Source organism: Carassius auratus, chromosome 38 (genome assembly GCF_003368295.1).
Source record: "Carassius auratus strain Wakin chromosome 38, ASM336829v1, whole genome shotgun sequence".
Taxonomy (NCBI): domain Eukaryota; kingdom Metazoa; phylum Chordata; class Actinopteri; order Cypriniformes; family Cyprinidae; genus Carassius; species Carassius auratus.
In genome coordinates, this window is record NC_039280.1 from 9,673,689 (window position 1) to 9,701,678 (window position 27,990).

General features: G+C 38.1%; 1 protein-coding gene across 3 annotated transcripts in view; it reads left to right on the forward strand.

Moving 5' to 3' along the window:
- adka (adenosine kinase a) overlaps positions 1–27,990 on the forward strand; it is a 139,623-nt gene that overhangs the window by 10,776 nt on the left and 100,857 nt on the right. For all 3 annotated transcript variants that reach the window (XM_026223946.1, XM_026223947.1, XM_026223948.1), the window contains exon 4: positions 5,341–5,419. In XM_026223946.1, coding sequence (XP_026079731.1) covers positions 5,341–5,419 — 79 coding nt within the window. The remainder of the gene's footprint in view (positions 1–5,340; positions 5,420–27,990) is intronic.

Genomic DNA, 27,990 nt, shown 5'->3' on the forward strand with positions numbered 1-27,990 from the left:
TGAAATATTAAATTGAATTTAAAAATCTAGTTAAAACTCAACTTATTTAAAGTTGAAATTGCTCAACTTGTTTTGAGTTAAAATAATGTAAAAACATAAGTTGACATGACTTACCAATTTCTTTTTATAGTCATATGATGTATAAATCGCTAGTGGAAAAAAATTACCCATATGACTATTTTGTGGACCAGGGTCACATATATGATGTATAATAAAATAACATTGTTTAAAAAAAAAAAAACTAGCTAATGAAATTTGTGTCCATATAGAGGGCTTTTTTAGGCGTAACATACCCCCCCCACCCCAAATAAAAAATTCTGTTGACACTTTAAAAGTACCACATAATTGTCTAAATAAGGCAAGGGACCGGATATATTCTACTTTTAATGTAATATTTTCTCCTAGTTGCGACTATGTCTAACTTCAAACCCGTTTCCGTCCGTTGATTCACACCACCTCCCACTATACCACTTACTCCCTTTGTCACCACTCTACAGCCGGCCAATTTACATTTCTGAAATAAGAGGCTTCTCACAATTGATTGTGTTTTCCCCAATCTGACTGGAGTGCTGCTTTGATGTTGTTCGTGGAGTAGCTAGACACAAGACTGTGTGTAGAGCAGTGTTTGCCTGTGGTCACTGATGAACAGTCCCTGCCTCTCTCCGCAGGCTCACTGTTTGTTTGTGTGAATTGCCTATGTAGCCACATCAACTGCTTCCAGTCAAGCTACTATACAGTAAATAAAACCACCGTCAATATTGAGCATCGGTGCTGCTGCCTCTCGCTGTGAAGTAGACTGCTTTTTTTCTTTGCTGCGGTAGTAAACAGTTCTGAATAGCGCCTTTTTCAATCAATAATGCTCACATGTATGTTCCTTACCTCTTTTATTATTCTTATTGTGAGTTTTCTGAGTGCATGTGTGTTCAGTTTTTCTCTGAGGGGTGCATGCGTGTGTGTGTGTGTGTGCTCTGTAACCCTACACTGAGGCGCTGTGGCAAATCTCCCATCCAGAGTTGTTCTCCTCACCCATTTCAGGCCAAAACTAAGATGTGTTCTCCAGTGAAGCACTGGGCACAAAGTGCAAGAGTTTTTTTTCTTGTGTGTAAAGGGTAATGTGTTTGTGTGTGCGTATGCTCGTGGTTTGACTTGCTTAGCTCAGTCCTACGCACTGCGGTCAGAATGGTTAGTGTTTTTTTTCTGTAGGCCGAGGAAGTGTGTATATTGTTCCCACGCTATGAAGAGTTCAGGGTCCCGTGCTCCAGACAGGGGGCGCTGACGGCCTCTGAACTCAGCCCTGACCCGGGAATGTTGGAAAAACGCTTTAATTGTTACTACCTGATACCAAGATGTTTGTAAACGGACAGCATGGTTAAGTAAACTTCAGTGAACTGTGTTTGCAGTGCAGAAACAGAAATCTCAGTTTGGCTCTCTTCTGTCGAATGCTTAACATTTTGTTAGTTTTTCCATTATTCTTGATGCCACCAAGAGGTTTAAAGGGATAGTTCATTACAGACATGAATCATCGTTTTTTCCATGAAACACAAAATGAGATGTTAAGGAGGATGTTTGGGAGTCTCTTTTCATTACAGTGAAAGTGGATGGTGACTTATAATGGCTCCAAAAAAAGAAAAGTGAGACACGTCTTGCTTCATATTTGACTTTTGCAAGTTAAATGTCTGTGAGGTACGGTGACATAATATTTTAAAATAAGACATGCAAGAAACTATAGTGATCTGCATCATGATGTCACCACGCATTGTTTTTGTAGTTCAAACTACTTTTGTGGTAAAGTAAAAAAAAAAAAAAAAAAGTAATAAAACTGTTGATTTGATATCTGAAAGAAGTCTTTCATGCTCTCCAAGGCTGCATTTATTTGATCAGTAATACAGTAAAATCATAATATCATGAAATATTGTAAATAATATTTTAATTTAAATAACTTTTTCTAAAGTAAATATATTATAAAAAAAAAATTTCTGTGATGGTAAAACTGAATTTTCAGCAGCCATTACTCCAGTTTCAGTGTCATATGATCCTTCAGAAATAATTATAATATGCTGATTTTGCTGCTCATTAATTTTTTTTTTATAATAATCAATGTTAAAACAATAGTTCAAAGGAACATTTATTTTGATAACTTTGTAAATGTCTTTATTTACTCTTGTTGAATTTAATACATCCTAATTATTAATGTTTTTATAAAATCTTATGGACCCCAACCTTTTGAATGGATGTGTAGATTTAAAGTGTCAAAAAATAAACAAATCATAAAAATCTTTGTGCACCTGAAATTTTTACATAGATTTGATCTTTGTGTATCTTTTATCTCATTTTTAAACATGTCCAGTATTTTAATTTAAATATTTTAATACATTTTACTCTATTCTTTTCATAATAAATGGCAGTAGGTGCTTACTTGGCATAAAAAAAAACAAATAAATTATTAATGAATAATAAGTAATAATTATGAATTATTAATCAATGTACTTTCAGATCTTTGCGATGGTAAAACTTTTGTGACCGATAATGACCAATATATTGATCTGTTATTTACCCAAACCTATTGTGTACTCTACAAATCAAGTCATATTGATGACTCTTATGACGCTTTTGGCTCTTTGATGTTCTAGAAAAGATCAGCTTGGACTTTGTTTCGAGTCAGTAAAAAACAGAATTATATAAAAAGGTGATTAAGACGGTTTTCATTTTAGGTGGGCTGTCCCTTTAAGAGGCATCTCTCACAGGCACACACGAGGAAGATGCACGTGATTATGTTCTCAGGAGGTGTCACTCCACTGTTTACAAAAGCTTCAAAAGGCTGAAGACAAGCTGGAGTGAGAAACCGGTGCATTTGTTGTCGGCCAGCATCTTGAAGAGCCTCAACATGCCAGCCATCTCCAGCCTGAGCCTTTTGTTGCCAAGAGTGCAGAGCTCCTGTTGCTAAAGGAAGTACTTAAATGTGTAGTTATGTGAGATCCCTCCTCGCTGAAGCCGGCCCCCCGCTGCTTCTTCCTGCTCCTTGGCTGGATATGAAGTGTTGCTTGATGGGCTTTTCCCCTCTGACAGTGCCACAAGAGGAGTGACAGATCCGTGGGAGAGCTGACCCTACTCCCAGAGGAAGTGCTGGGAGCCAGGGGTGGCCCATTCAGTGCCCGAAGGCCACTCTCTTCTAATGGAACGATTTCACGATGCACTGTGCAGCGCTGCTTTTGTGCACTTGTGTCTCTGTGGGCTCGGTGCATCAGTTCTGTCATCGCCTTTGCTCTGAGTTCATGGGAACACGAATTGGGTCATTGAGAGCCACACCTATTTAAGGTTACCCATCTTGCCTAGTATGTGTTGAAACTACTAGACCTTGTTAATGATAGCGATTCCAGCCAGATAAATATACTTGTTAATGATTATTAATGGCCAGCTTTAAGTATTGGGTTCATTTTAACCAATCTTTTAACCAAAGATCTTTTGCAACATCTCATTTTGAACCATTCAGTCATGTTTCATTGTTAAGAATGTTTGACCTTATGAAGGTTGATATTACTCTTCATGTGGAAATTTCTGGCTTCTCTCTGTTGATGAATTCAAGACATTCACTTTTGAGTACATCGGCCATGTCACAAAGTCCAATCCACAACCCATGAATTGAATTGAAGTCCTCGTCCTACATTTTTCTCCTATGTTACACTTTGTGCACCACAATATGGAAGAAAAGATATATTGCTACTTTAAGAGAGAAAGTTAATGAAGTTGTTATTGTACAAAAGTGAATGATACTTCAAATTTGAGTTGAGGAAAGATATGCTACCGTATTACTTATCTAACCAATTTGACTTCCTTTTTTTTTTTAACCTAAACTGAATGACCCAGCCAATAAATGGTTAAAAAATTCCACATCTCACCACATATATTTTCTGAATATCATTGAGACTTTGTGACCAGCTTTGTTTGACTCATGCCACTAAGCGACCACCCACAACACCCTAGCAACAACATGGCAATGCTTTGGCAACCAACCACGACAGCTCTGCACTTGAAAATGTTAAACGTGTTATAAAGCATGCACACAAACACAACTTCCATTTAACATGAACACAAACTTGATCAGCCGTTTTTAATAGATTGTATTGTTAAGGTGACAAATCATTTTGTTTCTTTTATTATTATTGTTGGTGAAACCATTTTTCTATATTGCACTTTTTAACTCCATAGTATCTAAAATACTAGAATTTACGGTTACATTTTTTAAAGGTCCAATTGTAGCCATTAACAAGACATTAACTATGACTTTTGCCTCAAACTCCTAATTTGCTGCTTATTAATTGTTAGTAAGGTGGTTGTTAAGTTTAGGCATTGGTAGGATTAGGGTTGTGGAATATGGTCATGCAGAATATATGCTTTATAAGTATTAATAAACAGCCAATATGTTAGTAATTGGCATGCTAATAACCAACTAGTTAACAGTGAGAATTGTTCCTGTGCTAAAGTGTTTCTGAATTTTCTTTCAGGTTTTATTCTTAATAGCTTTTAAAAGGCCACAAATGTTAATGTATGTGGCAGCATGTTACTGTGGGTACTGTGGAAATCTGTCAGCATTTTTTACAAATTTACCTGGAACATTTAATCAAAATGTTCAGTTCAGAGTCTTACTTCCCTTAGCAAGAGCTGCCCCTGAATTCACTGCATGGAAATATTGTTTAATATCAGTGTAACAGTGTTTGTCATCATGTCAGATGGTTCTTGAACATTGGATAAATATTCTTCAGACACTTCATCTTTTGTTTACATGCACACATGTGTGCACGTGAGCGTTAGCTGTTAGCAGAGGAACTGTGTGTGTGTGTGTGTGTGGTTTTGATGCTTGTGTTTGGACTGCAGAGGCCATGGGAGGTCACTTCCTTCAGTGACTCAGACTATTTGCATGCTGTTCAAATCTGTTGCACATACAGGTTTGTAGTGGATGCTTTTCTCAGTAATAATGTCCAGACTTGGGGCAGGTCGTTTGTTGCCTTTGTGTGGGTCTTTTGTGTGTGTTTGTGTGCACGTCTCTACACGCTGAGAGAAGCATGCAGAAGTACAGTACACGCACACTTTCTCAGAAGGCTCACTGGCCTGCGGCACAAGGCTTCAAGTCCCCTATTTCCTGTTTACAGTGTCTGAGGTTTCCTGTTCTCGATGCATCTCCACTGGGTGATCTTGTGATTGTACTCTGGACAAGGCTTGTGTTAAAAATAAAACACCCTTGTTTCAGTGTCATCAAATGTTTTTAATTCTGCTTGCATGCATAGTTTTTTTTTTCATTGTATAATCTAATTTTAATTTCTGTCTATCTCTTTTGTACTTTAGGTTTGAAGAGATAGTCAAGAAATTCAAGGTTGAATATCACGCTGGAGGTGCCACTCAGAACTCCGTAAAAGTCGCACAGGTTGGTGCTCAAAGCTGTAACCAGTATTTAATGCATGCAACACTAGCAACGACAAGGTCATGAGATTCTAGAGAATGCAGGAATGGATAAAATGTATAGCTTAAGTGCAATGTAAGATTCTTTGGATAAAAATGTCTGCCAGATGCACCACACACAGCTCCCTCAGATGGACAGGTGGTTTTGTACATCCTCTGTGGTCTAAAGGGCTTAACTAGGATGCCTGTAAAACCACAAAGATACAAAAGAGAAGTTTAGTACGTCTAGCAAAGTTCCTTGGCAGAATTTGTGATTATATGTCACCAGTGAAATTTACAATGATTATTAGGGAGCATTTCTTAACCTACTTGGAGGCGTATTTTTACTGACCATATAAAAGGGTCCCATGTACATTCCTAATAATTCAAGAATTAAGAAGAATTCCTAATCCTGAATGATTATGGGTGCACCTATAAAATCAGATATATTTATTTAGCTTTAAATAATGCACAAGATAAAATAACAATAAAACATGAGTTTTGTTTTATTGACTGACTGATTGATTGATTGTCCCGGTGTTAAATTTGTAGCTATCTACAATCTTGGTAACTTTTGATGTGTTTATATTCCTGTTTGAAGTGTTTTCTGGAGGGTTATAATTCAATGGCAATTTATTATTTAATGTTAATAAAAAATACATCACCATTATTGTTAGAATTTCATTTATTTACTTTAAAATATGAAACATTTGTTAGCTATATGTGTTTACACTCACTTCTCAGATTTTGCACAGTTAATAAGCTCTAACTAAGATCACTATAGGGTGTCTGTAGAGAGAGTAAACTCAACTAGATAAACATTGGCCTTTATTAGAAAACTATGATTTGATTATATGTGGGTAAATTGTTACTTTTGGTGCAGTTTTACCATGAGCTCTGGTAATTGCTGGCCCTCAGGCCTGCACAAAAGCAATGTACCATAAAACCATCTCATTTTTGTGAGAATAATGTCAGCAGTGAGACTTGTACTCAGTAATTCTTTCACAGCTTAACTTTTAAGGACTTGCTGCATGCAGTATATTTATCTTTTTTGGATCCATTTTTACTCCAGTTTTACAGGTTTAGATTTGTTACATCAGACGCAGCAAGATTTAAAGTTGGATGCATCTCACTGATTTATAGTCCAAACGAGAGACAGTTGTCTTAAGATCTTTTCAGCCCTTCACTTTAGCTGGCCTAGTCTGGAGCCATTCTTAGGTTCGAGCGTTTCCAGAAAGTCTAAATATTGCTTTTCCCTTTTTCAAGCTTTTTCTGAAAATTCCCAAGACATGATGCTTCACTTCTGAGTGGGATATTTTATTTGTGTGATATTAAGGCCAACAGCAGAAATAATCTTAAGTCCCTGATGGTCCGGTAGGGTGCTGTCACAGCAGAGAATGAAATCTGCTCAGATGGCCTTGTTGCCCTCAGGGCCCAACTAGACGGAGTTTGATTCCTCCAGCACATGTCTAGTACTGCTGTGTACTTTAGCAGGTGGCTGCAGACATCAACATTTTTAAGACCTCAAATACAGGAGTTATTTAGATATATATCATCTAAACAGACACATGGAATTTTCTGATGATCTCCAGATGATGCACTGAATTCAAATCTACAGATGCATTAGGCTGCAGAGGCTTTCACACGCAGTGCATCTATCACCATGAAATACAGACCTTGGTGTGTGATGAGGTAAGACTGTGGATAATCATTTGGGAATCTGCCAGTGCAAGCAAATGTGATTTCATTACTTTAGTGTCTGACTCCTCGTGTTGCGGGGCGCATTTGTTATGACCTGAATTCAGCCCGAAAGGACTTAGAGAAATAATTCTTCATTTAAGTTTTTTCTTTTGCTGCTGCGTTCCAACATTTATTTTGCTTAACGGGATTTGCTGTAAACGTCCTTGCGAGGATGTCAGCGCTATCTTCCAGCTCTTCACCTGCTGTCGCAGATAACAGAATCGGGGGGGTAAAAGTTACGGCGGCGGTAGTTACGAAGGCTCCCAGTGATATGTGGGTTGTTAAGCAGTGGTTTGATCAGACAGCTCTTCAAAGCCGGTTCGCGTAAGAAGGGAAGCTTGATGCGGAACCAGGCCTCTAAGATTAACACATGGCAGCACCTGGAACGCCAGGAGCAACGCAACCTGTGTGTCAGTGTCGCGGAAAACGAGAGCTTTCAAACGCAATGACATGGGCTGCCTTGTGCGCGTACATCAAAGCACCCATGTGGAGATGAGGTGCTCCAATCGGAGGCTGCTCTCAGCCTCGGGCACTGCTTGGCAGACGTGGGAGGGAGCATGTTCCGCTCCCAATACCTGACCAAGATAGGTAGACCATTTCCACAAGAACAGCCAGTCATCGGAGAAGCAGAGCTATCTTTCTTGCTCTGCATCACCTTTTCTCACTTCTCCCCTTCTTTTCCCGAGACCATGAAATCAAACAGATCACCTTATTTTATTTTTTTTTGCCAACCTATCCCCTCTCCTTTCTCTTCATTCCATTTGTACGCTCCAGAGAAACACACACAGCACAAACACATTCCCCAAAGAGTCTTTCTTAAAGGTTCAGTTACTCATAAATGTAAATTCTGTCATCGTTTACGCACCTTCATGTATGACTTGCTTTATTCTGTGGAATGCAAAAGTTTGAATAATGGGACTGTCAAGCTTCAAAATGACACAATATACGAGTTGTACACTATATTCAGTGTCTTTTGAAGCCATTTGATTTCCTTGTGTAAGAAATAGACTAAAATTGCCATTGAAGAAAAGTTGTTCACTGAAAATCTTAAAAGCCGGCATAGATCTGCTTCTCAACAGCTGACGATTGATTTAGTCATTATTTTGAACGAGGTCTTTTCAGTGCATCTGTTGATTCAGTTTACAGAATCATTCTCAATGATTCATTCACGCACCAGACTGATCTGGTTTTACAACATTACATTTTGTTTGTCACACAAACCTATCAAATGGCTTTGGAGAATATTGAAATGGAACTTGAAATGTTACATTTATAATGCTTTTTAAAGTTTAAAAGAGCAACAAGCATATTCTTCAGAATTTCTATGGGTTTGGAACAGCATAAAGGCAAATAAGCGACGACAGAATATTTATTTTGTTTGAACTATTCCTTTAAGACATTTCATTCGGTTACCGCATACGTTCCTCATTCTTGTATAAAGCCTAGGACGTCAATATAAATCTATTAATGGTTCAGCTCTAAGCCTCCCCGGATGATTCTTTTGATGTGTCTGAATTGGTAAATTTGTGCAGGAGACATATAGTCTTAGTCTGATAGGCACCACTCTGCCCCACAGGATTTTCACAGATGAAGACTCTCACCTGCAGAAAGTAACAATCTCCCATTCTCTTTATATAGCACTGCAAAGAGAACGCACCAGCACTGCTCTACAGCCCCAGACATCAAAGCCAGGGCAGAGAATCACACTCTCCTCCACTGTATATACAATGTTCCCCAAGCATTCTTCTGCACTGTGATCCAAGACACAGCTCCATTACATGTGCACCCCTGGTGCGGCCCCTGGAGCAACAGCGAGTTTGAGAGGGGAAGAGGCTGACACTTACCAACAGAGAGAGCAGTTGTTAGGTGCTGCCTCTATTGGGAGGTTAAATTACTCCTCTAGAGCTTGATAGGCCTACAGCTTTGAACAGTTGCCACTTTTGAGCACCGCAATTGTTGCAGGCAGAGTCTTAATAAGGTTCGTTGTCTACAAATTGACATTTTTGAAAGCAACTTCTAACGTAAGTGTAATGTAATTGGTGTTTCATCCAAAAATGTTAATTGTCATAATTAGCTTGCCCTTATGTCAGTCCATCAGTCCAACGCTAAATTATTTATTTATTCTGTGTAATGTTTTTCTTTATTCTGTCCATACAATATAAGTCAATAGTCATCTAAACTGTTTGGTTACCAACATTCTTTAAAATATCTTCTTTTGTGTTCCAAAGTCCATACTGGTTTGGAACGACAAGAGGGTGAATAAATCATGAATCACAAGTCACAAAGTTTTTATTTTTTGGGTGAGCAAAAGCAAGCAAGCATAAGGATATTTTTGCTTCTGCAACCTTTCTTTCCTTCAACTTCTTCTGTTCTCCTTTTTTTCCATTTGTCGCTGGCCCATGGTGCCTTCGCAGATTCTTTTTCAAAGTGGTGAGGGGGCCCAACCTTGGACTCAAACTGGACTCTTTTATTGGAAACACATGTGCACTCTGTAGTTGGAACTCCTCTGTGAAGAAAATCACTTAGCTCCCTTCAGCACACAAAGGCCTTTCCCAGTTCATATTTTTTTGCATGGAAACTTAAATTAGGGAAAAGTTGTTGCCTAGAACCAGACATCAGACTAGAAGACGAAACGTTCCATGACCTCATGTTTGACTTGACTTACTACTTTGTTTTCCTTTTGAAAAAAGTCTCTTGTGTCCATCTGACCTTTCTTGATAAAGAGTTAATATATTTTTTGTCTTTTATGGAAGATCTAGTCTCAGTGGAAAGGGGAAGAAAATGGCAAATGTTACATGTGTATCAAACTTGGCGGAGGGAATCGTTTGGACGAAAGGAAATTTCAGTGCAAAAGAAAGGAAAGTTTGAAAGCTCTGAAGACTCATGAGATTAACAAGACACATACCAGGGAACACTAAACTCTCCATGGTGAACGGCCGCAACATCTGTGACCGATATTCACAAAGGAGAGAAGGCAAGTAGAAAAATATCTCGATTTGAGGATTTAGTTAAGTGCAAGTGTGAAATCCTCCACATTGTTCTGGATTTCTGGAGAGGGAATATTAAATGTACTTTGGGCACAGGTCTGATTAATGATTGCTAAATACCTGCAGGTTTTGGAAATGATGTCCAGTGCGGTGAGAAGCTGGAAACAGCCCCATCATTAAGCATGCTCCTCCGTTTCTCGACAGAAGGTTAATTGAATGTTAACATTCAAAAGCGCCAGCATCTCTGACAACTGGGCTGTTTATTTCTTCCTGAGTTGATGAAGGGTCACAGACAATTAAGAGCCCAGAAAAAGAAAAGCATAACGGACTCACCTTTTGCATTCCTGGAGAGCAGCGAACTGGCATCCATTTCCATCTTGCGCAGGAAGCTCTGCGGTTCTCATGAGGCCAGAGCAGTTACACCCAAATGCTTACAGTGAGCTTTAGCAGGATTCTTGTGAAATCACACCTTTCCTCTTCCTTCACCCCAAACATTGTTTACTGGAATCGCGAAGGGGCGGATACTCTAGACTGTACCGTTGTTGACTGCCCTGTCTGTGTCTGGAGCACATGTGCTTTGTCTCAGCTAATATTTCCCCATTTGTGCCTCCATAGGGAGTCAGAGAGCAGAGTAGATCATAACAGCTCTAATCTTCAGTTTGATCAGTCCACCGGCCTCCCAGCCTCCCAGCAGGGGCTCCCAATTCACTTCAAGCGCTCTCGTTTATCAGAGTGCTCTTGTCTTATCTCAAGACCTCATAATCTAAAAGGGTCGGTGATACACCATTTCCCACACTGTTCTTGGTCTTGGTCTTTATTTATGTGACCTATAAATCCATTCTGCATGGTTTCACTTGAAGAAAAAAAATCACCTTGCCTTACATTTACTACAGGCAATGCATACAAATACATATGTGAAAACACTTTGGGTCATGAAAGTCGACAAGTCATGGAGTGACAACTGCTAGATAATCTAGTTATTTTTCGTCACACTTTAACTTAATTTCTAATTCTCGCTATTAACTAACTAATAACTCTGTCCTTTGCTTCAAACTTATATTATGTTTCTTATTAGTAGTTAGTAAGGTAGTAGTTATGTTTAGTATGGGGTAGGATTAAGGGATGTACATGGCCATGCAGAATAAGGAATTAATAATTTAGGTTAACAGCTTAATATGCGTGCTAGTCAATGCTACAGAGCATATTACAAGAGTTTATATTATATTAAAATAAGTGTTTCTCATTATTAAGTAGAAATGTTTCCTGACCACCAAACCAACACATTAAACTCTAAACCCGCTTCCTAACATCCTCATGCCTCCACTTAATGTTCACTTTATCATTTTCACTTTATTCACTACCTCAAATTGACAAACTACAGTGTCACCCTGTTTGCACATTTGCTCCTTGTACATTCCTGTGTATCTTAATATTTAAGAATACAGTAAAATGCATATATGCACATTGCACATCCCTGTACATCTTAATATTTAAGAATACAGTAAAATGCATATATGCACATTGTACATCCCTGTACATCTTAATATTTAAGACTACAGTTTACATTCATGCACATTATTTTGCGTTCTATATTTAATTCTACAATATACATTTTTTATATTTTATTCTTTTATTTTTATTTGTTTACTTTTATTTCATTCTTACATAGATATATTTATGTATATTTTCATCTTTGTTGTTTTCTTTAATAATTGCACTGTCCATGGAGTGGACCTGACTCCCATTTCACTGCTGGTTATATATGCTATATATAATTTTGTATGTGACGAATAAAAATCTTGAATCTTGAATCTAATATTATTTCTCATTTGACGGTTGACGCTGAAGATGAGTAATGGCAGCTGAAAATTCAGCTTTGTCATCACCGGAATAAATTGCTAAATTGCATTTTTATATTTTAAAATAGATCTGTTATTTAAATATTTATAATAATTTTTAATAATATTTCGCAATTTTTTTATACTGTATTTTTGATTAAATAAATGCAGCCATTTATTTAAGCAAAAATAGGATATGAACTCCCACGTCTAGCCTCGTGGCCAGCGCTTCGACATGTAATGCTGTTGTGCTTCGGCCATCCCGAGTTCAAGTCCCGGCTCGCAGACCTTTCCCGATCCCACCCCCACTCTCTCTCCCTTTTTTTGCGTGCCAATGTTGGCACGTGTGCCCAAGGTTGCCGACCTCTGATTTTGCAGTTCAGGACGACACTTGTCATGTCACTTGAGTCAGACCCTGGATAGCATTGTGACAGTGTGCCATTTACTGTGTCTGATTCCGCATTCTCTGTGCTGTAATTGTGTGACATTTATGTTACATGATATAGCATGGTGTTGTTACAAAGGCAGCAGAGATGAGTCAAGCCTGGGGACATTGTGGAAAGGTCAAAGTGAGTGGCACATGCATAGATGCCATGTGTATTTATAGATGCAGGCGTTCAGATGTGACAAATGGTGATGAACACAGAACTCTTAGATGCTTCCAGCACTTAGTGTTACGTGACATAGTGAAGGTGACGCTTCCCCCGCATTATGAATAATGATTAACTGCAGGCAACCGCCAAGAAGGGCTTGGTGGGGAGAGATATAAATAGACTCTGTCTTTTGTTCATTCGCTTGCTATCACACTAAAGAAGGGGCTCAGACTGTAGGAGGAAGCAATGAGGCATGTGGGATATGGCAGAAAAGGACCTTTTCTCATTGTTACTAACAAAGCCATACTGTGCGTGAGCATTTGCATATATACACCCACACACAAAAACCACATTCAGAATATAGTTGACCTTTCGCATGCATGTGGTCTTGGTATCAATGAAAAACATACGTTCAGTTTTTGTGTGAGAGACGGCATTGAAAAACTGCCTTGCTAATGCACTGCAGAGTGATGGATATTGATGATCAATGTTTATAAACTAAAGTTATATGAAGATCTCACTTAGCACTAAATGGAGTATAAAGGATACAGCTGAGACTTATGGTTTATGGTTTACTGCAGCTTTATGCCATGTTTGCAAAAATGACATAATGATACTTGAAAATGCTTTGAGTAATGCAATAGACCACTTTGTTTCCAGTAATGCTCAAAACCAGAAGTGCTTTTTTTGTTGTTGTTTTTTGGATGTCATTAGCAATAATTAAATGACCTTTTTGGAAATGCATACATTTTTTTTTTTTTTTTTGTTAATTAAAAATCATATCCGAATACATAGTGGTGGTCACACTAGACTTTCAACATGCAACATTTTTTCGGACGCCGCTACGAAGATGGGCAGGAGCAGTATTTAACATCAGGCATCAAGGTTTCCCCTCAGTTTTCACATGTATTCTGATGTGCTTGTACTGTGTCTTTTGTGACGGCGTCGAAAGCGTCTTATTATATTGTACTCTCTGTCTCTCTCTCTCTCTCTCTATGAATATATAGCCTACGCACTAAGCAATAAAAATGTTTTAAATGTCTGCATTCAAATGTTCCATCTGTTCCTGTCTCCATTAACACTGCGAACCATGCAGCTTCTTTTTATATAATTTTTTAAAGATGTCATATATAAAATAGGATGCTACGCTACGGCTAAAATTAGTGCTTCCTCCATTTTTTTTTTTTTTTCTGTACAGAGAGGTCAAATTCGGTGCAAATTCGCAGGTCAGAGTTCACAAAACTTGAACTTTGGAATGCAGCAAAATGCTAAATCTTTCGCATGAGCTTGCATTTCCGGTATGACGCATTTGCATGCATATGAATGGAAGTCAACGGAACAAAAAGTGCAGTGACCGCCCCTTCAGTCTTGCAATATGACTTCAATTGCAATTTGTTTGCAATTTGGCCCATAATCAATTAAAAAAAATAACGTGTATATATATATATATATATATATATATATATATATATATATATGTATATATATGTATATATATATATATATATATATGTATATATATATATATATATATATATATATATATATATTAGTGCTGTCAATCGATTAAAAAAAATTAACTAATTAATCGCACAATTTTTTAAAATTAATCGCGATTAATCGCGATTAATCGCAATTAAAAGACTGAAACTTTTTGGATATGTAAATGTAAAATGTAAATTAATGTAAACTCAAGACAAAGAAACTATTTAAATTCAAAATATGATTGTTTATTGGAATTTTTGTTTAACTTGTAACACAGATTTTCTCATGTAAACAACATACCTGCAATAAACCATCAATATCCTCCAAATTAACTGTTGGCTTGAAAGCCATATTTATTACAGAAATAAAAGCACAGGCATGTAAGTACCATTTGAATTTCAAAACAATCAATGCCAATAAAAAACAAAAATGATTTCTGTTATGTTGAATTCTAAGTGGACTGCAAAAAAATTCCAAAGTATAGTCATTGCCAGTGCTTTAAGTGGGCCGGTACGCACTGGTACTCAGTACCGCCACTTCCAAATATAGCTCTTGAGCGTACCGCCACCTCTCCGTGCGCCCAGAATGTGCTTGTAGCGTACCGGTACGCTCATCTGGACATCTGTTTTAATAGAGGTTTTAATCTTTTACCTGCACTGCCGATTTTCAGAGCGCCCTTCACAATGCAAGCTTCCTAATTCATCCCACCCAGAGCAGAAACTACATTACCCATTCACCCTTAAGTTATACAAGTGAATAGCGCATGTGTCACTTTCCCACTGTTAAGTGTCAACAACTCAACGTGGCTGGAGAAGGTGTGTGAAACTCGTTGTGAGTTATACTAAAGCAAAATCTTGAGTATTTATTGTCTGATAAACATTAAAAACTGTCTGCGGAGGTTGAGTCGTCCTGCAGCCCCCGCTGGCTGTTCATTGGCTGCAGCATCTTTTTTCTAAGTTCTAAAAAAATACCGTAGACGACAAGGCACAAATTTAGATATTCATTTATCTAATTAATCTATAGCCTATGCACAAAGACAATATGATCTTTTTGTCCCCTTTTTGTTTTAAAGCTTGATGAAGAGAGCGCAAGTTGCTGCAGCTGAGGAGGACAGTGATGCACGCGTACAGGAGTGATTGACAGTTCGCGGCACTGTGTACAAAAAATACTCCGCTACACAATTATTTCGTTTAAGCTTATTAACATGATTCATGATTTTAATGTTGCTGTTTCTTGTGGCAGATTGAAGAGTAATCCGGCAGAGTTTTATACTGAAACTTTCCGTCTAAAAGTCCTTCCTTGGTCTTATCCATATTTCTTTGCACGTTGAACACACATAGGCCACAACTGGAAATAAAAAAAAACTGCAACCGCGTTAATTGCGTTATTTTTTTTTAACGCGTTAAATATTTCAAATTAATCGAATGCGTTAACGCGCTAATTTTGACAGCACTAATATATATATATATATAGATGTGTATATATATATAGATGTGTATATATAAAATATAAATAATATATGGTAAATATTGTTAGAAAGTATAGTTTTTATGTGAAGAACAGCCATCATTCAGTTTAACACATCATTTAAGTCATCATTCACTATACATTTTGATGTTCATCATAGAAGTTGTAATGTGTTTTGTGAGCCACTCATTCAAGGTGAATGTATTTTTTCGTGAATCAGTTGGTATGAATGATTCATTCATTCATGAATTCATGAATTGTTTCATCTCAATGATCTTGATGCAGCAGTTAGCAGCTTCCTTAAATGTTGGTTTGTACCTCACATAAAGCTGTCTTTTAATAAATTTGTGTGATTTGGGATATAATATAAAATGTTTTATTTATTATTTACTTATTTACTTTAATTCTATGTAAAATAGAAGCTTGTAAATTCAAAAAAAAAAGTTTTGTGTTCCATATACTGTGATGTGATATAATGCTTTGGATCAACATGAAGGTTTGCGTAACCAATGGCAAAAAATGTATTTTTGAGTGAACTATCCCTTTAAGAACAACCCTACACATACCACTTGTTGGAGAGAGACTACCGTAAATATAAATAATGGGCTGTTAGACTTGACGTGCCTGGAGCTTAAAAAAGACCTTTGTAGTGTTTAAATGACAGATTTATTAACAAAATCCAATAGGCTTTGATTTAAAACCAGATCCTGTTTTTCCTCAGCATGAGCTTCTGAGGAATCAGTCAGTGGATTTAGTCAATGGCTTTACTGGTGGTGTGGTTGTAATTCTCACCGCTCCCTGAATTAAATTGACTGCAGCTTTCTCAGGTCTTAATTAAAGCACTCATTCATTCAGTACTAAAACCGTGCGGTTCAGTGTGTGGTTACACAATCAGCTCCATGTCATGTGCCGACATATAAAATCAATGTCTTTACTAAACCACCGATAATATGCGGGGTACAGTTCACAAGCTGTGGGCTGTATAGATTTCCATATTGCTTAATTTACTCTTGCAGAGTCGTCATTAGCCGGCGGGGGTTTAACGGTGTGGATAGCGCCTCATAAGTAAGCTTGTTGATTAATGTTATGTTCTCCAGGGAGGTGTCAGAGATTCATTTGAGACGCAAACCTCTCTACAATTTAGATTGAATGAGACATATAGACATAAATTGTGTGTTTAGGGGCCTGAGGGCGCAATATGAAACTCTTTTCTCATTCTCACAAACACACTCGAACTCAGTGTACTTTGCGCCCTCTTTTATTTTTGGCAGAATTAGTCATTTGCAAGCTAAATAGCTACAGATCTCTTTGAGGACAAAGCTTATAGAGAGCACAGCCTGGTCTTGTCTGTCCTTTAACACCAGCCTATCCTGGAGGAAGAGGCGCTTTGTAGCCGTCCATTCAGTATTCATGACACGCCACCTTGCTTGAACACTGGGCCCCCAGTTCGTCTCATAACTGGAGCACTAACAAAGCTGTTCATTTGGCATCAGCACTGGCTCCTGATATAGAACAGGCAGAGCTCTTGCTTAGTGTTTCTCTCTCAGCAAATCCTATTATCAGTGTTGTTTTTCCCTTCTTCCTAACTTAGGACTTGGTCCAGGAAATTAGTCACTTCCTTCCAGTTTATTTGTCTATAACTGAGCACAACATCAGTGTCCTTTTTTTTTTTCCGCTGGACGTCAGAAAAGTAAAATAGTGTTATGTTTCTGCCATAGCATCATTATGGCTAAACTGAGACTCCGATTTACTCACCCATCGGTCCAATAACTGTACCTTGGATCTCAGCAGCTGTACTGGTGAGGAAAGGTAGCACGTCAGACTGCCCAGATCCATTCAAAATCCCCTTAAGTCATGTGAAAGATCTTGGGCAGTAGCGCAAAGGCTAGCTGGACTACATGAAAAGACGCTTTGGCCTTTTAAGCTTCGGTGCGTTCCCAGCCAGCCCCGGAATCGCTCTCCTGTTTATGTTTGCTCTGCTGGAGTCATAATGCAGTCCTGAGGAGTCATCCAGATAAAAATCAATGACAGATGTGACCAGGAGAAATAACAGCAATTACACGGAAAGTCATCTTTTAGGGTCGTCATCCTCTTTTCCCTAGGTGTTCTCTGTCTTACTCTCTTTTACCTGCTTGCTCATTTTAATGTTTCATAGTCTGGAGCAGAGACGTTTTCTCCAGGGAGGCAAGGGAGCCAATGCATTTTTCTAAAAAAAAAAAAAAAAAAAAAAAAAATTGGCGGTACAAAAATAAATCTTGAGCTCTTTTCTTTAGCTTGTTTTATTCTGATGTGGCATGTGTGAAATACAGGAACGAATGGGTGAAACTATTAACAACCCAGTGGATAGGTAAACAACTCACACACTCCGATGCCATCACTTTTAGTTATGTTTGAATCTAAATTAGTTGAAATTTCATGAAATGATGAGTAATCTGAGTGATTCAGGTTGACACCTGTGGTGTTTATGACTAATGAAGGGCTCCAGTTGTGGAATTCCTGGTAATTTCAGGAAGTTTCCACATTGTGGTTTCAAGGCCTGGAAAAGGAAAGTTAATAATGTAAAATTATGGACATTTGTTTGTTAAATATCAATTGTTCTAATTATGGTCATCTCAAAAATATTTTGTATTGTGAGTTAAATCACTGTGCATTTACAAATGATAAAAAAAAAATCCATATCCATTTACTATGAACAACAAAGTTAATTTTGCTGCTTATTAAAAGTTAGTAGGGTAGACATTAAGTTTGGGCACAAGGTATTATTATTATTTTATTTATTTATTTATAAAGCACAATAAAACAATGATGGTGGACCATTGTGCTGATAAGGTATAACTTGAAAAGAATCAAAATACATAGAAACGATAAAGACTAGACAAACAATTAATAATTTGACAAACTTCTGTTGGCTCATACACTAAAAGCCTTCACAAAGAAGTAGGCTTTAAGCCTTGTTTTAAAAAGAGATTCTGTTGCAATTGTTCTAATAGAGATTGGAAGACTATTCCACAATTTAGGGCCGGCTATGGCAGATGCCCGGTCACCTTTTCTCTTCAGCCTAGATCTAGGGACCAATAAGAGTTTCTTAGACATCTAGCTGGACTTTGTAAGCTCAACAGATCAGAAAGGTACGAAGGTGCCAGACCATTTAAAACCTTAAAAAACAAAAAGTAAAATTTTAAACTCTATTTTAAAATGGACTGGCAGCCAGTGCAAAGAGAGTAGGATGGGAGTAATATATTCATATTCGCGAGTGCCAGTCAAGCTCTGGTTGTCAGTTTGCTTAAAAGGCACATTTGCGTGTCATCAGCATAACAATCAACGACACTTTGTGCTTATTAAAAATGGAACCCAATAGGAGCATACACAATGAAAATAAAATTGGAGCTTGGATAGAACCTTGAGGAACTCCACAAGTCAACAGAAAGAAGTACGTATGATTTCAAGAGACACATGTAACTTGTCCTTTTTATTGGATTTAAATTTTTATTGTTATTTAGCCATGGTTCAGCCTTTAATTTTTGCTGTCTTTTCCGCAAAGGGGCTATAGAATCTAAAATGTCAGAGCAGGTAGAATTAAACCAAGTAAGTTGTTGTTTAGCACTTGAATTATTAAAGAAAGGACCAAGAGAATATAGCTGATAGGCCTTATTAAAATGTGCAGATATTAAGGGATCTAAAATATGGTCATGCAGAATAAAGAATTAATATGTGCTTTTTATGTTTTATTCAGCAAGTATTACAAGTGCAGGGGCCTATGATTTAGGATTTCAACAATTGATAGATAAATGAATGTTTTATGCCTTCATTTAAAAAAAAAAGGCTTTTGTGGCAATTCATTTGATTCACATGGTTTGTATTAATTAGACATGCTTTTTTATTAATAAAATGTAATTAAAAAAATGTATTCTGAAAAAGAAAGCAAATTTAAAAGCGGCAGCATTAATAATGTTTAATAAGTTTTATATTTTTAAGCTTTCTATTCCTTAAAATATCCAATCCAAATCCCACAAATGTGTTTATTATTTCTGTTAAGGTCACATGCAATGAGTAGCTGACTATGAACAATTAGTAATGACAAGTAAAAGCCAGAGAAAAAATGTGCTTGTTAATGTATTAATTGGATTTTTTAAGCATTGCAAACATGTTTACAAACGTGTCGTGGCGATTTGACAATATAGAAAGTGAGAGATTTTGAAATGGAAGAGCTCACAAACACCAGCATATTCTGGCAACAGCTGAAGCAAGGCAGAGCAGAAAAAAACAGGTTATATAAATTTTAGATGACGAACACATCCTTGTCTGGTAGTGTCAGTACCAGTCTTTTCGTGTTCTGCTTCACTACCCAAAATGACAGAATTGGAGGAGTATATAGAGGAGATGGAAAGTCTAAATTTTGAGTGACTGTGAAAAATGAATGGAGGGAAATGACAGGAGCCTGGCGACACACAGCAGGTGACAGACAAGATACTAACAGTCTGCTTCTTACCATTGCATGCTTGCTCAAGCCCCCTGCAGAGCTGCAGCCTGCCTTACTCCGCTGGGCTTTTGGATGGTAGAGCTCATAGGATGCCACTAAACCAGAAAAGTCTGCCAAATGGCGAAGAATCGAAATATATCTGCTCTCCTTCCAGCCAGAACATTTTGTTTTTCTGTTCTGAAGTCGTGATCTGAAAAATGTCCTTTCTGTTCTTTCACACTGAGCGATGTCAGGAATATTTGGGTCATTAAGAAGTGCTGGAATTTGAACGTCTTTCATATCCTAAATGCTTTGCTTCTTTCTTTTAAGGCCTCGACTCAAGTTTGTAGGGTACTTTTTAAAGTCTCGTCATTCACAGATCACTTCCACCAATGCAAGGTCATCACTGAAATGTCAGATAAACCTTTTGGCATTAAAAGTTGTTGTCATGTTCAAAGAGAAATGGAGATGTAAAAGTCTGACTCTGTTCCTGTGGCTCAGTGGTAGACCATTGCATTAGCAGTGCAAAAGGTTGTGGGTTCAACTCCCAGGGAACACACATACTAGTAAACAAAAAAATGCATAGCTTGAATGCACTGTAATGCACTCTGCTAAATGCGTAAATGTAAAAACATCTCTGCTTGTGCTGGTTAATGTACTGATTCATGTCTTTCTATCCCTTATTGTCTATAAATGTTGTGGTGTCGTGAGGTGTGCCATTGTGTTTCGTTCTACTGGGTTTTTAAGCACGGTGATGGATGAGGTTAAGTAAAGCTTATGTTATGTGCTGTCGCACACAATATACTTACCAACTGAACAACAGAAACCCGATCCTTTAGCTTGTTTCCAGATATGATTATAAAGCAAGTGCTCTTTGGTTGTTTATTTAAACATTGGACAGTTGAGTAGCAGATGAAGTAAAGTCTTTGCTCAGAAGTTTATCAAAGAGGCCCCAGTTTTCTCAAGATGACAGGAGAATGTACCTCCCCACTAAAAAGGCAGAATGAATTTGGCCTGTCCAGAAATGAGCTGTTCTTACTGCGAAATTAGAAGCAGGCAGGTTCCAAGAGCAAAGCTGGCAAGAGGCATGATGTCTCCATGTTATTGAGAGGACCACCAGGGATGGATTTTTTCAGTCTGTTTTTAATCGCCATAATATTCTCCGTAAAAGAACTGGCTGGAGGCTGCAATTTACTGCTGCATTGTTACAGATCAGTTTCTGCTTGTCATTAAGTGTGCCCAAACAAATCGCAAATCTGTAGAGTTTTTCTTCCTCTTTTTCTTTTTTTTTTGGTAAGTTTGCACCATTAGTGACATTACTCAGTCTTCTCTTTTATATACAAATGTGTGTGACCTTGCTTAAGATGGCTCAAAGGAATGTTTAGTTTGTCTGCCTGTCTAGATAGAGAGATAGATAGATGGATGGATCTATTTACAATTATCTATTCAGATTTTATTAAAGATCCCGATAAAAAAAGCATCTCTCTCACCCATATATATATATATATATATATATATATATATATATATATATATATATATATATATATATATATATATATATATATATATATATATATATATATATATAAAATTTATTTTTCAATTTTTTGTACTGGTACCGCTGTGCATGTGACAAATACAACTTTAAACTTTGACTTAGTTCCTCATAGTGGCTATCCAGTGGCACCAATGTTTGAAGAACTCGACTATCTATCCTTGCTTTGAAAAATGATCTTGAAGCCACAGGAATGTTCAGAAATCTCCATCTGCACCAGAATCCCTGAGGTGAAGCACTTCCTGGCCAGTGTTTTCGGCATGAGTTGAGAGTGACCGCTTCACAGCATGCTGTGTAATGTCTTCGGGATCCAGCCGTGGCTCTAATTCTTCAGATGAGCATCCAATGTCGGTTCTGTTGTCACCGTCCGCCTGTCTACTGTCACATGCCTCACATCTCCAAGAATTACTGGACACACCTGTGCGCAGCGATTTATAGCTTTAACCGTCTGCGCTCTCTCCTGAGATGCCATCGTTTGTTGTAAGTTGGTGTCACACTCTGATATTTAATTTTCGTGTTACATCAATTGTTCTCACCATTGGCAGAAATCTGAATTTAGTGCCTTTTTTTAATTGCTTAAAATCAATCTTTTGTTTTGTGCTAAGTTGTCATGTTTTTAACCTTTTTTAAATCTTAAAGGAATACTGTAATTGACCTCATTCTTCTGTATTTTTATCTCCATATAATGAAAGTCACTGTGGTACAAACAAAATTAAATATTTATGTTCTTTTTGGTTTTCCACAGAAGAAAAAAATTTGAGAAGACATGAGGAATAAATGATAACTGAGTTTTTGTTGAACTATCTCTTTAAGGCTGGTTAAGAAGTTATATATTGCAGATTACGAGCCACATTTCATCCCAGAAATAATATTATTTCCATATGACATTGAAAAGTTTATTTTTCCAACCTGACTGCTTGCAGCAGCAAACAAGATGGCTGCCAGAGTCTTCAGGCTCTTTCAGAGCATAAACTGTCAAGGTAATTGCAAGTTTTATAGAAATGTAGCTCCTGCATGTCATTAACCTGTGAAGTGATCCGTGCTGCCATTGTTTTGATTGGTATCATCCCAGGCAGTAAAGGCTAAGTTTCCACTGCCAATTAGACGTTTAAAATCCAACTGTTAACTTTTTTATTTTTTTTATTTATAATCACCCAGCTTGTCTGTCTGGGCCAGTTTATAGTATAGTGGTGCTGTTAAATTCATGCCTTGTTAGCTTGCACTAATAAACACACAGCTAACGTCATGCTGATTTACCTGTCGGCTCGCACATCTTGCCCGCATCGCTGACTCATCATTAACATACCAGTTGAATCACCAGTAATTTGACTTGTGAATGATGCTTATAGTTTTCACTAATTGCTGACATGATTTATTAATTACTTGGGTCAGGGTTCAACTAGCCTTCAGATTACTGATCTGCAAAGTCGAGTTTAGTTGCAGACATGCTTCAGTTTGTCTGTCACTGAAATCTATACCAAATTTTCCAAAATATGCCCGAATGTGCTTCTTTTTGAGAGGATATTCTTGTTAGAAAAAAAACAGCAGCATTCGGATAAATTAATTGCCTTCCCCTTAGCCATTCACTCGATTTGTAGATGTTGGCAACCCAGCGTAGAGTGTAGCGTGGACGTTCGTGCCCAGGGATATTACAGTACAGAGCAGGAGTTGTCTTACATGCTGCTTCTAGACTTCCCATAGAGACGGCCCTCCACACTCAAACCTAATTAAAGTGAAGGCGGTATGCTTTACAGCGCTCTCCATAATTCATAAAAAATCGGAATGCCGCTCGGGGAGTGCCTGCCATGCTTTCTGGGATGTTTGACGACCTCTGTTTGTCTAAGTGACAGGAGGAGGGAGAGAAGGGGGTGAGAAATTAGACAGGAATTAGCATAGCAATAGCTGTAGTTGTGTGCGAACACGGGAGCATCTCCGGCATGCTCTTGAAAAGAAAGGAAGGTCGTATTTTGATTGGCGGCTGAGATTGGTGAGGTGCAGCTGTGCTGGGATCAGTGCCAGAGTATCTCTGGAGACCTACAGGAGGTCTGCTGAGGAAGCAGGTCACCCTGTGACAAGCTGCAATTGCAACTATATTTGTCTTTAAAAAGAGAGTGTGTGAGAAAGAGAAATGGTAGCGTGCACCCTGAACAGGTGTTACGGTGTTGTCTCATTGTTTTGATGTATTGCCTTTGCTGTACATAGCTACTTCTGTACCTGCTTTGCCTCTCACAAGAGTTTCTGTTTAGTTGCTTGTAAGAGTCTGAGGCTCTAGGTCCAGGCTTGTTGCAGGATTGCCTTTTTTGAGCACATTATGTGCAATATTCAATGTAGGGGAAATAGGTTTGCATTATGTTTTAGGGCTGCCAAGATAGCTTCATTTAATTATTTATTGTACTTGAAGTCAGTTACAGCCCATTTTCTCTAATGTGACACAAGTGGGCAGGTTTGGATCCATAAAGAATTTGTTGATGATAAAAAGTGTCGTTACATTATAAGAATGGAGTCAAACAGAATGTCACTAAGGTCACTAAAAACCATAATCATATAGCTATTTAGTTGTTCAATAACGTTTATCCAGTAGCTTGCTCCGTTTAAGCGAAGTTGCTTCAGATTGATTTATGGGTCAAGTTATAAGTGAAGGATTACAAAGTCAAACATGCATATTGTTCAAACATGATTTTAATAATAAATCATTTTGATTGGTTAATGACTCCAATTTAAATTGTTCCCGAATGTCTGCTAGTTTTAAAGTGAGCAGTGACACATTTTATAAATCTTATTTTCTTAAAGAGGAATGTTTGTGTAGGCGCACATTTCAGAAAAAAAACTAAATGTTTAACCACAGAATTGAGGTAAATCTTGATTATTTAAATGTACAGTTCTTATGTATAGCCTTTATTCATATAAATTATACAGTAACTAACTATATTGTATATATTCATGTGAATATATTTATGAAGTCATTTGTATAGGTGCAGGGAATGTTGCAGCATATATTAGATACGATTTATCCATGCACATTATTATGTCATTTAAAAAGTGTACTTATTACTTAATTAAAAACTATAACAAACTTTTGAGACTAAAGCCAATTATTGTTTGTCTGGTCAGAGCGACAGGGCAAATAAAAATGTAAGTATATATTTATAATACTGCATAACAATAAGTACAACGCTACCTGAAGTGTGTGCAGATAAGAAGTTTTAACATCTGTTTTGTGCTCAAGCCTCCAGTATATTAACCCCTGTTGTAAATTAACTCCGTATAAACTAGATGAAATAACCTTTAGATTGGCGCATGATTCTGTCATTCTTTATGGCTTACTAAAACTGTGTTCATCTGCCAAATGTTTTACTTTGCATTGTTCCAAGTGATTCTGACACGCATGCTCTTATTAGACTGATAGTAGGATAAAGTATGAATGTTTGATTGATTTCATACCGACATCTTTGTCTAATATATACTTGTTGTGCTCTTAAGTTGTAAGAGCAATCAAGTAATCAGATGTGATCTCACTAGCCTTTGTGACGGCTAATCTGCACTTTATTCAGCAGGTAGCGTGTGTGTTTTTAGAGGTTGGTGTAGTTTCTTCATGCCAATCATGAGTGCCGTTGGAGCCGCCGTGGATTCCTGCGGTGGGCAGCTGTTTGTTATTCTTCTGTACTGCTCTTTTAGGGCCGGCGGGAGGTAGAGATGTGGGCTCTAATCATTAGCACATTAGCCTAACACAAATACTCTGGTGTGGGTGTGTATGAGAGCACGAGGGAGATTAAATCATTAGAGATTTGCCTGCTGCCTTTCTTAAGCAGTTTTAATGAATGAGACCCCTTGATTATAGCTTAAGCTAGCGGTGCAGTGCAGAGTAGTAAACTCGGGCAGAAGCAGTGTTGTTGGGCAGTGCCCCGAGGCTGCCGCCTTGCTGAGAAGGAGCCGCTCGTAGCAGGATTTGCCACTGATAAACACAATACATCATGCTTTTCACTGAGAAAAAGAAAAGTGACTGGATTTGGCTCCATAATTAATCCTGACCTTGATTCGTGTCGAATGCGCAGTGTGCTAAAAAGAGGACAAAAGGAAAAAAACATGCATTGAAGAAAAGCAACAGTGAAATCCTTTTAATTGACTAGGATAGTCGCCCAGCAGGGGGATTCAAGACGCTTGGTAATTTTCTTTGTTTGTTTGTGAAATCGTATCCCCTTTTGAATCCGTATTGTTCATTACTGGTCTGAATTGTGCTGTGGAGCGGGAAGCTCCTCAGATGAATATTTCATGATGAGCTGTGGAAACTTGCAGAAGTAAAAATTTGGGCTGACAAGAAATGATAGCCCACAAGGTCATCATTGAAATTATATTAAACAAGTATTTGTTGTGCTGCAGCTGTTTGTTTGAATCTCAGACGGTTTCTGAGCAGGATAAATTTTTTTTTTGTTTTTAGACATAGTCTTCGATTTTCATTTTCAGACTAGGCCACGTAAATTATATTCAACACATTATAATGAAATACATTGAATACAAAGAATTTCCACGGGCAATTGAAAGTACGACCTTCATAAATGCAGCTGTCAGTGAAGCATGTAGCATAACTATTACTTTGAAAATATCAGACTTCTCCTTTTTATACACTTCTTTTATTCTGCACTGTCAATGTTTGAATGTTTTATCAGACAGACGATTTAAAACTAATAGATTTTTTTTTATGTGCCTAGTGAATGCTCATGAGAATCATATATTGATTTCTGTGTGTGAACGCCAGACTTGAGAAGAATTACAGCTACCCAAATTTTTAAGCCTCTGCCAGTCAGCTCAAGTAGTTTAAGTTGGACGGCGAGTGGCTTCGTCATTCCCAGGTGTGCTGGATAATTTCTCCGGCTCCCAAAAGTGTCGAAAAGAGAAAAGAAGTGCGGCACAGCACAGCCCCGTTGGTGTTTGCGTAGCGCTACCGCTGCGTTTCACTCGACTTGCCAAAGCTAACAGGGGCTGGATGTGGAGAGGCAAATTTGCCAGCGCTAACTCGGATAAACGAGCTTTTCATTCAAAGACGACCTTCTCGCTGTAATCTCAGGCAGGGCTGTCAGGGCCTGGCCCCTCTCTTCCTGGATCTCTTGCTCTGGGTTTTAACAGGAACCCTGGGGTCTGAAAGACATGGAGAGTTTTTTTCATGAGGGAAGTCAAGTCAAATGAGAGGGAGTGAAGACCTGGAAAGATCTGCATCTCAGGTGCCACGACTCGATAAATCAGTTTGGGGCCCCAAGAACGATGGGATAATTGAATAATTTTGGTATGGTTGTCCTGAAGTGAAATGTGCATTAAATGTCTCTCCTCCTTTGTCTGTCTGTCCTTCTCTTGACTTTTTTTTAATCTATATCTTTTTTCTTTTTCTGGGTGGGGTAGAAGGGCTGAAATCGGATCCAGCAGTTGGCTTCGGGGAAGCTTCTTTTGGCCCGTAACGTCGAGACCTGCGGGAGCCATTATAAAGCAGAATTCACATTTTTGGATTTTCAAATGGATTTAACTATAGGACTCGGTCCCCAACCCTGACCCTGTTAACATTCTGCCTTGTCTGGGAACGCAAAGAGCAGGCCAACCTTTACAGGCTCCGTCGCTGCTCTGGAGGAAGAGGTGTTGCGTTTGGCAAGCAAAGAGGGGTTTTGAGAGACGGCTTTATAGGCGCAGAAATACATCTGCCACAGTCCTTAGTGTGTCTATTATTCTATAGTGCATTAATGGTCTGGAGAGGAATCATTTCCTGAGTGTAGTTAACTACATGCTTAGAGAAACCTTACCCAAAGCTGGGGATTGAGAAGACCTAATGGCCTAGTTCCCAGCCCTGGCCGCTTTCCTCAGGTTCTGTTACAATACAGTTACAGTCTGCCTAGTCAGAATGGCCTTGATTTATCACCTTGATTAGATTTATGGCACACAACGCGGGGTAAAACAACCCACTTGCCCTCCGTTCCAAAACGCATAGCATGTGAGACTCATCCGTGACATGAACCCTTGCTTAACCCTGTTCTGTCTTCAAGGGAACCACAAACCTTTATTATAGGGTTTGCTATGCTTTTGAGGTTTGCATAGCTAGCGGTACAAATTAGCAGAGATAAAATCATGTTTTTATAGGATTTTGTAGCGCATAACTGAGTTTGTCAAAGAAGGTCACAAATGACGGCTCCTCCTCAATCAAGATCTGTCTAATGCCGAGAAGCTATTGTAAGAAAAGAAATAAAGCAGCACTGATTGCTTTAGTTATTTATCAATAAGCAGAACGTACATCAGTACATCGCTGCATATATGAATACATCCAGCCTTGAGACCCTAGTTTGTTTAATTAAATTCACAGTTTAATAAAGAATGACCAAGCGTTCCTGGACTGAATGCGGTATAATTATGTTTTTATCCATTCCAGCGAGCATTGAACTGACAGTGCGTGGTT